Consider the following 12,954-nt stretch of genomic DNA (forward strand, 5'->3'; position numbering starts at 1 on the left):
AGAAGTATTGGCTTAAGGCTCACCCACTTCCACTGGAGTATGACCATCCTAATTTTGATTACATATGCAAAGACCCTATACCCAAATAAAGTCACTTTCACAGGTACTGGGGGTTAGAACCTGAAAAATATCTTTCTGAGGCACAGTTCAACCCCAAACAGAATTTACTTCTAAGAAAAAAAAATTAAATTTGATTCTCATGGTATCTTTTGTTTCTACAACATGCTGCAGCACAGAAACCATGCTGCAGAACTAAGCATATCCAAGTTTCATCTGGATAATGGAATTGTACTACATATTTCTAGATGTTTTAAGTTTTAAAAAAGCTTCCCAAAATTCTAAGGTGGGTCCCTAGTTTTATCACATATGTAACCAAGAAAAATGGACTGATTTAAAAGATCTACCAGCTCCAAATTTAAAGCTGCAAGACAAAAGCCCAAAATGTGACTAATATAAAAGCCCTCAGGCATGTAATTAAATTATCCCAGTGCCTTTTAAAGTTTAATATCAAGATTGAATCTGTTATGTAGAGGCACCAAAATGAATGTCATGCTTGGAGTCTGTATGCATGACTCAAATATACCTAATACAATTCCAGTGTTTTATAAACCAGCAGAATTTGTTTTATAGCAATTCAGTATCTAAAAACCTACAGGTTGTGGCAGCGTGGGGGTGGGGGGGAGTATATTAACAAGAATCAGATTAAGACTTGGCTACTAAAGAGACTACAGATCCAACTATAAGTCACTCCAAATAGTACCAATGCTAGACCACAAGTGAGCATAACGAAAAACAAAATTTTAATTTCCCCCCTACTTTATTTCAAGTTCTCCCTTTTAAAAACATTTTCATGTGCTTATACTTTGCTAGTACTGAGACATGTTCAATGTGCCTCTTGGGTAGTCCAGCAATCTGACTTCCACTTCTCACTGCCATCCAGGCCATTATGAGACATTAAAGGAGGTTCCAGAAGGGGAGAATGACTATCCTCACACAGCCCTTCTCTCACCCACTTCCACTGGAGTCCATAGCAGTGTCCCTGGCTGCAAGCTTCCGTAATTTTCAAGCCAGGGGTGACTCAGCAGCTAATCTGGTAACAAGGAAGCCAGGTCCAGCAGGCAACAAAGGACACACTGATCCAAGGATGCCACAACTGAGAGGCATGGATTTGGCTTATAACTCCTTATAATTTTTAACACAGCTTAACAGGCTACATTTAGATAACCTCACAGTATGAGGCTATATTACACTTGGGTTAGTACCTGGAACAATGAGCAACAACAGGCCTCCACTCTGAAGAGGAAGCAGCCAGCACTAGCCACGTCTTCCTCTTCTTGTACCTTCCATTCTCTTAAACATGACAGTGTAGTAAGAAAAGGACTTTTAAGTCAGATGATCCTAAATCAATTATTTTTACAATGTAAGTGCAAGTGACACAGCTAAACGGACTTTATGAATCATAAAACTTCCACAACAGCAGATGACCACAGGATGCTATACAAACAACCCAAGTTGAGGGTCATTTTTTTTCCCAACTCTTTTATTCCTTTAACATCTTAACAAAAGAACATTCCTCAAGTTTAAAAAAAGAAAAAAACTTTGAAAAATATACAGTTTCATATTATTTACATAACATACAAGTACAGATCCCAGTATCATACAAACATATGTTAGAGATATAGTGGGAAGGTACAATATAACTCACTGCCTCCTGAATGGCTAGGGTAACAGGTTTGCATTTTCCAACTACCTTTGTCGCTTATTATCCTGATGCAAGCACCTGAGAGGTTGGAAGACTTCTGAATGTGAACTTCAATAGCTTCCATTTTGATCTTATTGATTTCAAAACTGACTACATTTTAAATCCCTTTACAAGTTTACTTTATCCAAAACTAAGCTACCTTTATAGTCATTATCCTAGATAATCAAATATTAATGACATGTACTGTTAATACATACAAAGACCTAAAAGTCAAACATACAACTGTGCAGCTAAGTTATACAGGATTTTATATTTAACCCCAGGACCCTCCCTCGTGCTTTGTGAGCAATCCAAATTTATTAAAGTGATAACTCTTCAGTTTCCATGGTCTCAGCTGGCTTTTTCAATGTATTTTTTTTAATGGCTTAAAAAAAAAAAGACTGAAAATAATTAGAATTGCTACTTATAAATTAATCAAGAAACCTAAGATAAAAAAATCCTAAATTATAGTTTTATTTGTATTTAAAAATATGTTGGAAATTCTGCATATGCCCATGATCAAGCTTATTGTCAATGCACATTACTTAAAATTTTGATGACATGGTTTGTTCTGACAAGTCCTCCTTCAAGCTGAACACGAAAATGAGGGAACTCCTGTAGACTTCCACTGGCCCTGCCACTGTTGATGTGTACTGCTTCCTTGTTAACGATAATGGGTGACTTTTCATCTGCCTTTTATCACCTGGACAGTTTTCCGGCCATAATGATAATAACTGTAAGCTGATGCAGCTGTGGTAAAAGCTGTAAAACACCTTTTATGGAAAAAAAGAAAATTTAGTTTAAATGGTAACTATAAATATACATAAAGAATACACATAATATATACTAAAGAATACACTTAAAAGAGTTGTTTAAAAGTAAAAAAGGCTGTTAGTATAGTTTTTTTTTTAACAAGAATCTAAATATATCGCTTTTCCTTAAGACTTCATTTGAATCAATAATGTCAAACAGAATTAATCTAGTTAACGAATCTGAAAAAAATAATAACAGCAATTGTCATTTTTACCCAGACATTTTTGTATGACAGGTAGTTTTATTTCCACAGCCTCACCTTCCAGAGGAAACACTGCCCCAGAGAGCTTGCTCAGGGCCACAGAACTATGAGTCTGGCCTGGTTCCAACTCTAGAGCCCTTGTGCTCCTCCCACTGTTCCATGCTGCTTAGAGTATCAGTATTAGAAGCTATTTCTTGCAGATTTGGGGAATTCTAATAATCTGAGTCATTTTAAATACAATTCAGCTTTCTTTACTTAAAATTAATAGAAATTAATCAGATTCTCTTTGAAATGACATGTGTGACACTCAGGGCTCACTGACTGTATGCAGCTAATAGGTTCGTTTTTATGCACACATGAGCTTCTGCTTCTGCCAGGTGAGGTGCAGGTTCATCAAGACCATTTTTGTTTGACCCCAAACCTGTTTATGCCAGTTTAATATCCTAAATTCACACATAAATTTAATGAAATATACATGTAGGACGAGTTGCTATTTCTGAGAATTAAGCTAGAAGCCTTGGAAAGGCAAGGCAATCTGCTAAACACTATTGTTGAAGTAAGTAGACAATATGGGCTTCCCTGGTAGCTCAGTGTAAAGAATCTGCCTACAATGCAGGAGACACAGGTTTGACCCTGGATTGGGAAGATACCCTGGCAAAGGAAATGGCAACCCATTCTAGTACTCTTGCCTGGGAAATCCCATGGACAGAAGGAACCTAGCAGACTACTATAGTCCATGGGGTGGCAAAGGAGTTCAATGCAAACTTAGTGACTAAACAACAAGTAGACAATATAATTGCTAAAGTACTGGAGAAAATAATAAAAATCTACAAAGTTTCTATACTCTGCTTCATAAATGTCTTACATTCTTATATCATTTTAAAAGAAAAGAAAATGAAAATCAGAGTTTGTATTATGGATGCAGTTTTTTGCAAGAAAGAAAAAATATCCTACTGATGAGCCTATAATCAAAGAAAATGAGTTGGGCTTATACCAGAAGATATAGGACAAATGAGTGTACAATTTATATTTTAGCAAATAAAATGTTCAGCATGTGTATCATTTTTAAAGCTTCTTAGCTTAGCTGACTTTAGTTAACCATTTTTTGGCTCAGACTGCATCAAGCAATGCTTTAATTATCAAGTTAGAAATATAGTTAAAATATAGGGCTTTAGTATCGGTGTGATGTACGTGGACTCTAAGTATGAATCTGACACATTTTCAAGGCTACACATAATCTGAACAAAATAAAATTCAAACTCCTTTCTCCAAGTTTCTTCCCCACTCTGCCCCCCTCATTAGGCTGGGTGCACTTCCTTTTACCCACTCTCCTATACATCGGAGTTTGCCAGGGTCTGTCCTTCACCAGAAAGGCTTCCCCTCAGTCTCTCTCCAGCTAGACTTCATGGCTCAAATGCCACTCCTCCCTGCAGCTTTCCCTCCTCTTCCTACTTGGAACATGTTTCTCTCCTCCAAAACCCCAACATAATCTCTCATCCCTTATAACTTGCATGAAAGCCCCTATAACTTCTGTATCCTATAATTGATAGTAAGCTTCTTAAAAATGGTATCAATCAAAAATTATAGCCCCTACAGCTTTACCCAGTGTTTAACAAACATGATTAAGGACAAAGTAATTCTAGGATTGTCACAATAAGCCATTTTGTTGATGTCCTCAGAGAGTAATTCTAAATTAAGCTTACCACAGGATCTGAAGGTAAATGCTGTCAGCATAATTGAAAACGGGAGCTGCCAAAGAAGCTGCCACCAAGATTAACTGGACTGCTGTGTTTACCTTTAAAAAAAGAAGTCACAAATGAACAGTGCCAACCCAGTCATGTTTCAAGCTCACGAGAGAAAGGCATAACCCATCACAGTATAACACAACAGACTCTCAGCATGCCTGATGTTGTAACATCTCTGCCAAAAAAGCTGGCATTCACACAAAAGGCTGAACTTCACTAACTGGCTCATCTGTCTGCACAGCTGCCCTTTGCAAAAGGTGGGGAAGGGCAACTATCAGAAAACACCATTATCTTGAATTTTCATAGCAGTTCAGTAACATTTTAAAGTTCTTTGCCTTTTTCTCAGTTACCCATTAAAACAGACCTGAGAATATGGAAATAATGAGGCTACTCTTCACAGGTGAAAAGGTCATGAGTTAAGTGACTTAAAGGTAATGAGTTAAGTGCCTATAGTCTAGCAGGTTACAGATCCAAACCGAGAACCCAGATTTCCCGGCACTTCATTTAATGCTCCTTTCACTAGCATTAGGTTAGATATGCAAGTTAGAAAGTTGAAATGCATTCATCTCCATGAGAGAGGCTCTCAGGAGGAAATGAGTAGGTTTCCCTACCCTAAAAGACAGTATGGTGGAGAAAAGGAAGACGACAAAACCACTGGAGATTTTCTCTACTCATCTAGATAAGCATTCTGGGAAAGTAGGTGATATGTTGAAGGAAGCACCAATGTTCTTTCATCCATTCTGCAGCCAGATTACAAGGATTCCACTCCATTTTTAAACAGAAGTAATAAAAATTGTCTGAAGAACTTCTTGTAAGACCAAGGAGTTGAGGCATTTGTTCCTAGCACCTCTTTAAGCCACTTTCCATATGGTGCTACACTTCAATTACTATACTTGATACATATAAAAGTCACAGAAATAAATAAATAGGTAAATAAACAAATAACCAACCAACCAATCCATATTTGTAGGTAAAAATTAACCCCAGGGAATCTCTGGTTTAAGAGTAATCATCCTTTTGTCCCAGAGATGACTGGCATTCCTAACCTGTTAAACCTTTATCACAGGGATGGAGCAAAATAATTACAGCAAACTTAAGTGCCTCAATAGGCATTAACAGTGTCCTCTCTGTGTGCAAAGACTAGCATGCAGTTATTGTCCTGAAAAGGGCTCAGGACAACAGATGGATACCTAAGAGCAGGAGTTGTTTATTAGTGAATAAAACTTTCTCCTATCACTTTCCATGTAATTACATGGATATTGCACCTGAAAGAGACCTTATTATATGGTGTTTCCACTACAGGGAGGGGTGGATAGTGAAAGCAGAAAGAATCTTCATACTCTCTCTCTGTGTCAATCAATATGCAATTATACTTCTACTTTCTCCACCTCCCCTATGTGATGGCCCTAATACTTCATTCACAAACTTGAATTCTTAGACCACCAGACTACTATCACAAAACATACCTGTATACTAGAGCTCCAGAGAGCCTGGAGGACAAAAGAACTGGGTTGATGACTCGACTCTATCCACTATGGTCAATGCATTAAAATCTATCTTATTTTCAGCTGCTCCAGACTGAGGTTTATACTCATTATAATAATCCACAAGGGAATAATAACTTAAAAGGATGTTGTGTGTCTCTTACCTTACTGATGAAGGTTGGTTTTAACCTAGCAGTGGCATAACAAGGATTGAAATATTTAGAAAGTGTTCGCTGGCAGAGGACAAAAAAAAAGGATAAACTTTATTCAATTTATTAAGTTTAAAATAAATATTTTGCTATTATTAATATACATAACAGTTACTGAGTGTATACCACATGCCTGGCTATATGCTAGATCTATCATAAGGTCTGGCTGACGACATCTTTTTACTAAACAAATCTCCCTCATCACTGTTTTTCCTTTATAGGCTAAAAAATCAAAATGAATAAAATGTTGACATTTTCACTGGACTGAGAATCAAAAAGATGAAGCTGTTATGCTCATGTAGTATTATTAGCTAAGTTATGCTTATCTGCTCAAATATTTGTAGAGACAATGAACAAAAGTGCAAACAAATTATCCTATCCTTATAAAACTGTAATTTTAAAAAACCAGTTCTAGAGAATCCATAGTAGAAGCTAAGTTACACAGGAAAGGGTGCTTAGTCACACAAAACACTCTTAAGAAGGGACTTCCCTGGTGGTCTAGTGGCTGAGACTCTGAGTTGCCAACGCAAGGGGTCGGGGTTCAATCCCTGGTCAGGGAACTAGATCCCATATGCCACAACTAACAGAGCCCACAAGCTGCAATGAAGACTGAAGACCCTGCATACCACAACTAAGAGGCAGCACAACCAAATAAATATTAAAAAACAAAAAACCAAAAAACATTCCTAACAGAGTTTGCTGCTAGGGACAGGGCTAGTTGGCTTGAGTTTTATGGGCTATCAACTAAAACAATTTTGACTTAAAATAAAAACATGCTTTAAGAAAATGTATTAGTCACATGTTCACTGAACAGCTACTATAACGGTGATTCAAAAGCAAGATGATAGTCTGTTTTCTTTAAATTCCCAGTAAATGGATTAAATACATAATTGTCATAAATTATTCCCATAAAATCCCATAAAATTCTCATGAAAATCAATACATAATAGTGTTTTTTTTTTCCTTTTGCCTTAAGATACAAATACTACTAAAAAACATTTTTTTGAAACAAACTCACCGGTGTTGGAAGAGTTCGATACCTGACATAAAACACAGCAGCAATCAACATTACATCTCTTGAAATTATCATATAAGTAAGTGGAACTGAAAATCAAAGATAAGATAATTTTGATTGGAATTCTGAAAATTATTTAGACATTACACATAACATAAAGCCTTACCATAAACTGGTGTTTCACCTAAGTAAAAATTTTATAATAAATATTTATTGATGCCTGTCTAGGGTCCTTACCATGAACCAGTAATTTTTATATTCTTTTACCTGCCTTCAAAACAAGGTGAAAGACAGACTATGTTTTTAAGTTGTAATTATCAGTGTCAGCTCTACTCAGCCACCACCATTTCCTTGTTACTTCTCAGCTTTATAAGTTTGGAAAAAGATAACCTCACTATAATTACATGGAATGAGATTGTAAATAGGTTGGAAAAGATGTCAGGACTCAAGCCATTCTGACTTTCAAGAACTGACTGCTTGCTTCTGTAGTCTAGATTATTTTATGAACAGCAAATTTTGCTATAGGTACCACTTGTGGAGAAACAATATCTTCAATTTTGCCTGGCCAGTTCCTATCCAAGCAATTTCCATTTTTCCTTCTGCTCGTTCAGTCAATGAATTCTAACTAAACATGAACTCAACTTGTTGATAGTTTTCTCATTATTCCTAAGATCCTACAGGATGGCCCCAGAGCCAGAAGAAGGACATTTTAAATGGACACCCAAGGAACTCCTCCTGCTCCCTTGTTCAGTGAGAATGGGAGGGCAGAGGTCTTGTTTCACCTAACATCCTTCCACATCGAAGGAAGTTTTAACCATGACTATAAATCACATTTTATTAAAAAGAAATATTTTTTAAAGGAAAAAATCTTGAGGCTGACACTCAGTTCAAATTGTTTCAGTTACTAAAATAAAAGGATCATGCATAGCCCTTCCAAAATACCTTCAAACAGCTCTTCTTGAATTACCTTTAAGGCTATCCTTATGGTCTGCTCCAATTTTGACATTCTATTGGTTCAGCAACTTAAGAACAATCTCACTAATTAATTACAAATTTAAAACTTAAATCTCTGCTGGTTGTGGCTGTTATATACATATAAATGTTGATCTATGGTGTAGTACTTCATGACAAGATGATTCCAAAGAGAAAACGCTTATCTGCTCAAATCACAGCATTTAAAGCATAAAAAAGACTCCACTGTTATAAGCCAAATAACAAAACAATCCAGTCATGATTTTTAGCAGGGTTTTTGTGCCTGTAAACCTAACTCTTCTATATAGCAATAATCAGCTGCAAAATCAAATAAGAGTTTAAAATGCAGCAAACTCATGCAAATTATATATAGTAAACACAACATTACAGGAAAATAAACATCTGTTATTGCAGTTCATCACCACAAGTGGAAAAGAATATAAATAAGAGGTTTCTACAGAAGAACAGATGAGGTGATTCAATATACTGCAAAGCAGTGGGTTCTAGTTTTCTTAACTACCAAAATTACCATTTATTGAGCATCTGACACAATTTAAACATTATATACATATTATGTCATTTAATCTACATATCATCTCCAGGAAATGTGAACCATCATTATCCCCATTTTACCAATAGGAAAACAAGCCTCAGGTAGATTATATATCCTGGCCAAGGTCACCAGTTAGTCAGTGGTACTGCAAAATGCATCTCTGGACTCAGTTCACCATCTGTCAATCTGTTCGATAGAGGAAAGGACTGTTTAAAAAATCAAGTGTTCCCCAAACTAACTACTCATCACAGAATCACCTCATAAAAGTTTTGTAAAAGCATAGATGAAAGCTCCCTGGGGGTTCTCAATACAGCCAGACTGGGACCGGGGCTGCAAGGCCCCTGCCAACTGACAGCCTGTATACTTTACGTACAGGCTTTTATCTTTCATTCAAAGGGCAACTTTGTCCAGTTGCCTGGTTTTTGAATCTCCTAACTGTTCCTGCCTTCTTTCTCAGTCTTCCCTTCCATTTTCTTCCGGGGCTAAAGCAGCTTTCCTTTTGTCTATTAGAGTACGACAGTGTGTTAGTGGAGGTGTAAAATGTGTCAGGGAATGCTCCAAGGTTTTCTTTTCTATTTGCTAATTCTGTCTGAAATACAGTTTCTGCAACAAGGAAGTACATCATGGGCAAATTTTATTAGTGTTAATGGGGAAATAATAAAATCAAGTCACTTTTACACACAAAGTGATCACTATCAATAGCATATACTGTTGCACTGAAAATTTAACACACAGCCACACTCATTTGTTTATGTATTTTCTATGCTGTTTTCACACTACAATAGCAGACTTGAGTAGTTGCAACAAAGACCACATGACACACAAAACTGGAAATATTTATTCACTATCTGGCCTTGACTAAAAAAGTCTGCCAACATTTGTTCTACATGCTAACCTCTAAATCAGGACCTCCACAATCTCTAAGGAGCAGATAGAGAGCTCCTATCTACAGAACAGACTTACAAGTACTGAAAATTCAGGGCCATGTCTGGTCCCTCCCTGTCTGTTCACCCTGGAGGGAATGATACCACTCCATGAATTCCACCAGTGCTCAGAGAGCACCCAGTTAACACTTTATAAAGTGAGTAGCCAAAGATCACTAGGCATTTTAACAAAGTATCCATCATAAAAGAGAGACCAAAACAAACAGGAAAAAAGAAAGAGTAAACACACATATATACACACATAAACAGAAGAAATCCTGAAATGATGATATTCACATATGATGTAAGAAAAAGACTTTTTCTTTTTAAAAAAAGAACACATAGAACAAGAGCTCTTAGAAATTAAAAATGACATCAGTAAAAACGTCAATAAAGGGATAAATGACAAAGTTGACGAAATCTCCCAGAAAGAGAATAAAAGAGAGCTTCCAATAAGAAGAGAATCTAGAGAGAAATGTTTAGAACTTAAGAATAAGCTTTCAGACTGAAGGGGCCTTCTCATTACCCAGCACAATAGAAGACAGACTCTAGAACATAAACTATTGTAAACTCTCAGGCCAACAAGGTTAAAAAAAAATCCTCAGGTTCAGCTTCTGTTAATATCTGAGTAGGTAGTAACTCTTCTGCTAACACAATTAAAGACCATTTTTAAAAAAACTTGAAAGTGAAAAGCTTATAAGATGCTAAGAAAGTATCACAACGAGAACTTGAGAAAATAAGCCTAGGTACTCAGAGCCACTGTCCATGACCCTAGAGAAGTAAGCAACGAAGCCGAATAAAACAAAGGGGTTTTGGCAGCTTTATGTGACAGTGGAACCGTAGTCAAAGCCCAGAGTCCTCAGGTTGGGCAGTGATAAACCACTTCCTAGCTTTAAGCTAGGATCTGAAGAAATATTCCCACAGGGTTGAGAGAGGAGTTGGCCCTAAGTAAACTAAACCTTTTTATCTGGCCATCTAGGTAGTCCCAGACTATCAGCATTACTAGACACCTGGCAGAACTGAACAAAAAATCTCTTCCAGAGAGTGATGCCATCATCCTATACATCAAAATGTTTCTCCAAATTATTTTAAAATATTAATACAGTGTCTAACAGTTAAAAAATACCAAAGACATAAGATACAATAGAAACAGACACATGAAAGAGACCCTCAAAAGATATTATAAAACTAAAGCTTACTTTGTTCAGAGGGCTATATATAAAAATTAAAGGGATGTACATGAAAATTTCAGCAGGAAACTGAAAACTATAAAAGATGATTTGCTAAATTTGATGAAAAATAAAATAGAAATTCTATAACAAAAAAATACAATAGAAGATTTAAATAAATTTGGCTGAGCTGACGAGGGAAGCAGTGAAATGAAAGAGTGTGCTTCAGCTTCATTAGTCATCACCTAGAATGGACTTTAGAAAGATAAAATTAGTAGGTAACATGCAGAAAAGAGGCTAAGACACTTAAAGGATACAGTGAGATCTAACACAGATACATTGCAGTCCCAAAAGGAGAAAAACAGGCAACAATACCTCAAGACTGTGCCTCAGAATTTTTTATAACTGATTAAAGATATCAATCTATACATTAAATAGTCCAACAAATCACAAGCAGGATAAATAAAAAGGGAAAATCACACCAAATACTTTGAAACTATGAAAAACCAAAGAGAAAGAAGAAATCTTAGAAGCAGCCAGAGTAAAAAAATACCTTGGAAAATGAAATGAGTTAACAGTTGATTTCTTATTACCAACAACAGAAATGAGTAGACAATTGCATGGTATTCTTGTGGGGAAAGTAAGATCCCACGTGCCACAGAGCAACTAAGCCCCCATGCCACAACTACTGAGCCCAGACGCCAGAACTAGAGAGTCCCTGTGCCGCAACATAAGATTCCGCATGACGCAACTAGCGTGACACAGCCAAATAAATACATGTTCAAACTTTATATAGGCAAAAGTAGAACAGAACACATGGGTCAAATAAAACACAAAGTAAAATGGAAGACTGCTACACAAATAGCAGTAATCATAGTAAATGGATTAAATGTTCCAGTTGAGAGAGAAAATTTAGACTGGCTATATTAAAAACCTATTATATGTTATATATAAGCAATACCTAAAATAGACGTAGACAAGTTGAAAGTGAGATTTATTTATCATGCAAACACTGGCCAGAGATAAGCTAGTGTAGCTAAAGTAATATTCAAAAAAAAAAGACAAAAGCAAAAATCATTTCTAAAGATACAGAAGGTCACTTCAAAATAAAATATTCAATTCACCAAGAAGACATAACAATTTTACTTTATATGTACTTAACAGCATAACTTCAAGAGACACAAAGCAAAAATCAGAGCTAAAAAGAAAAACTAATGGAAAACTAGACACAGCAGGAAACTTCACTCTCTCAGTAACCGACAGAAAAGCAGACTAAACGTAAAAAATGTCAGTAAAGAAATAAAAGTTAAAAAAAAAAAAGAAAGAAAAGTAAATAAAAGTAATTTATTAGGACTAAAAATTTGACGAAATGGACACACATAGACCATTACACCCAATGATCACAGAATACACATTCACTTGAAAAATGCCTAAAAATTTTGTTCATAAAATTTGACTGTATACTGGACTGAGGGGCTGAAAATCACAGAGCATGTTCTTTGAATACAGGTAATTATGCCCAAAATCAGTAACAACAAAAATTGTTAGAAAATCCCACAAATTGAGAAATAAATTTTTATTAACTCCACAGACCAAAGAAAAATCATAATAGAAACAGATTACTCTGAATCCAGATAATGATAAGAACACAAATATCAACATATGAGAAACAGTGAAAAGGAAAATGCAAAATGCCTTAAATGCAAACATTAAAAAAGTAAAGCTGAGAGAATTCCCTGGTAGTCCGGTGGTTAGCACTCCACGCTTCACTTAGGGGGCACAGGTTCGATTCCTAATCAGGGAACAAAGATCCCACCAGCCATACAGCATGGTCAAAAAAAGGAATGAGTTAAATATTCATCTACAGCTGCACTGTCCAATACAATAGCCACCAGCTACATATAGAAAACACTTGAAATGTGGCTAGTCTGAACTGAGATGCTGTAAGTGCAAACCGCATGCTGGATTTTAAAGACAGAGTATCAAAAAAAAATCTCATGATTTTTATTGTTTATACAAAGAAATGACTATTTTTGATCTAGTGGATTGAATAAAATATTATTAAGGGGAGGGGGTAGCACAGGCAGCAATGCATGCTCAGAACATGCTGTCTCCACTGCAGCAGGAG

The 12,954-nt window shown here is 36.1% G+C and overlaps 1 protein-coding gene across 2 annotated transcripts in view; it reads right to left on the reverse strand.

Moving 5' to 3' along the window:
• Positions 1 to 1,512: 1,512 nt before the first annotated feature.
• CRLS1 (cardiolipin synthase 1) overlaps positions 1,513 to 12,954 on the reverse strand; it is a 22,671-nt gene continuing 11,229 nt past the window's right edge. The window contains exons 4-7 of one of the 2 annotated variants that reach the window (XM_040247899.1): positions 7,213 to 7,298; positions 6,150 to 6,218; positions 4,460 to 4,551; positions 1,513 to 2,514 (exon numbers count right to left, since the gene is read on the reverse strand). In XM_040247899.1, the coding sequence (XP_040103833.1) occupies positions 2,427 to 2,514; positions 4,460 to 4,551; positions 6,150 to 6,218; positions 7,213 to 7,298 (335 nt within the window). In that variant the 3' untranslated portion in view covers positions 1,513 to 2,426. The remainder of the gene's footprint in view (positions 2,515 to 4,459; positions 4,552 to 6,149; positions 6,219 to 7,212; positions 7,299 to 12,954) is intronic. The other variant, XM_040247898.1, reaches the window with a different exon arrangement.

Source organism: Oryx dammah, unplaced genomic scaffold (assembly GCF_014754425.2).
Source record: "Oryx dammah isolate SB20612 unplaced genomic scaffold, SCBI_Odam_1.1 HiC_scaffold_10, whole genome shotgun sequence".
Taxonomy (NCBI): Eukaryota; Metazoa; Chordata; class Mammalia; order Artiodactyla; family Bovidae; genus Oryx; species Oryx dammah.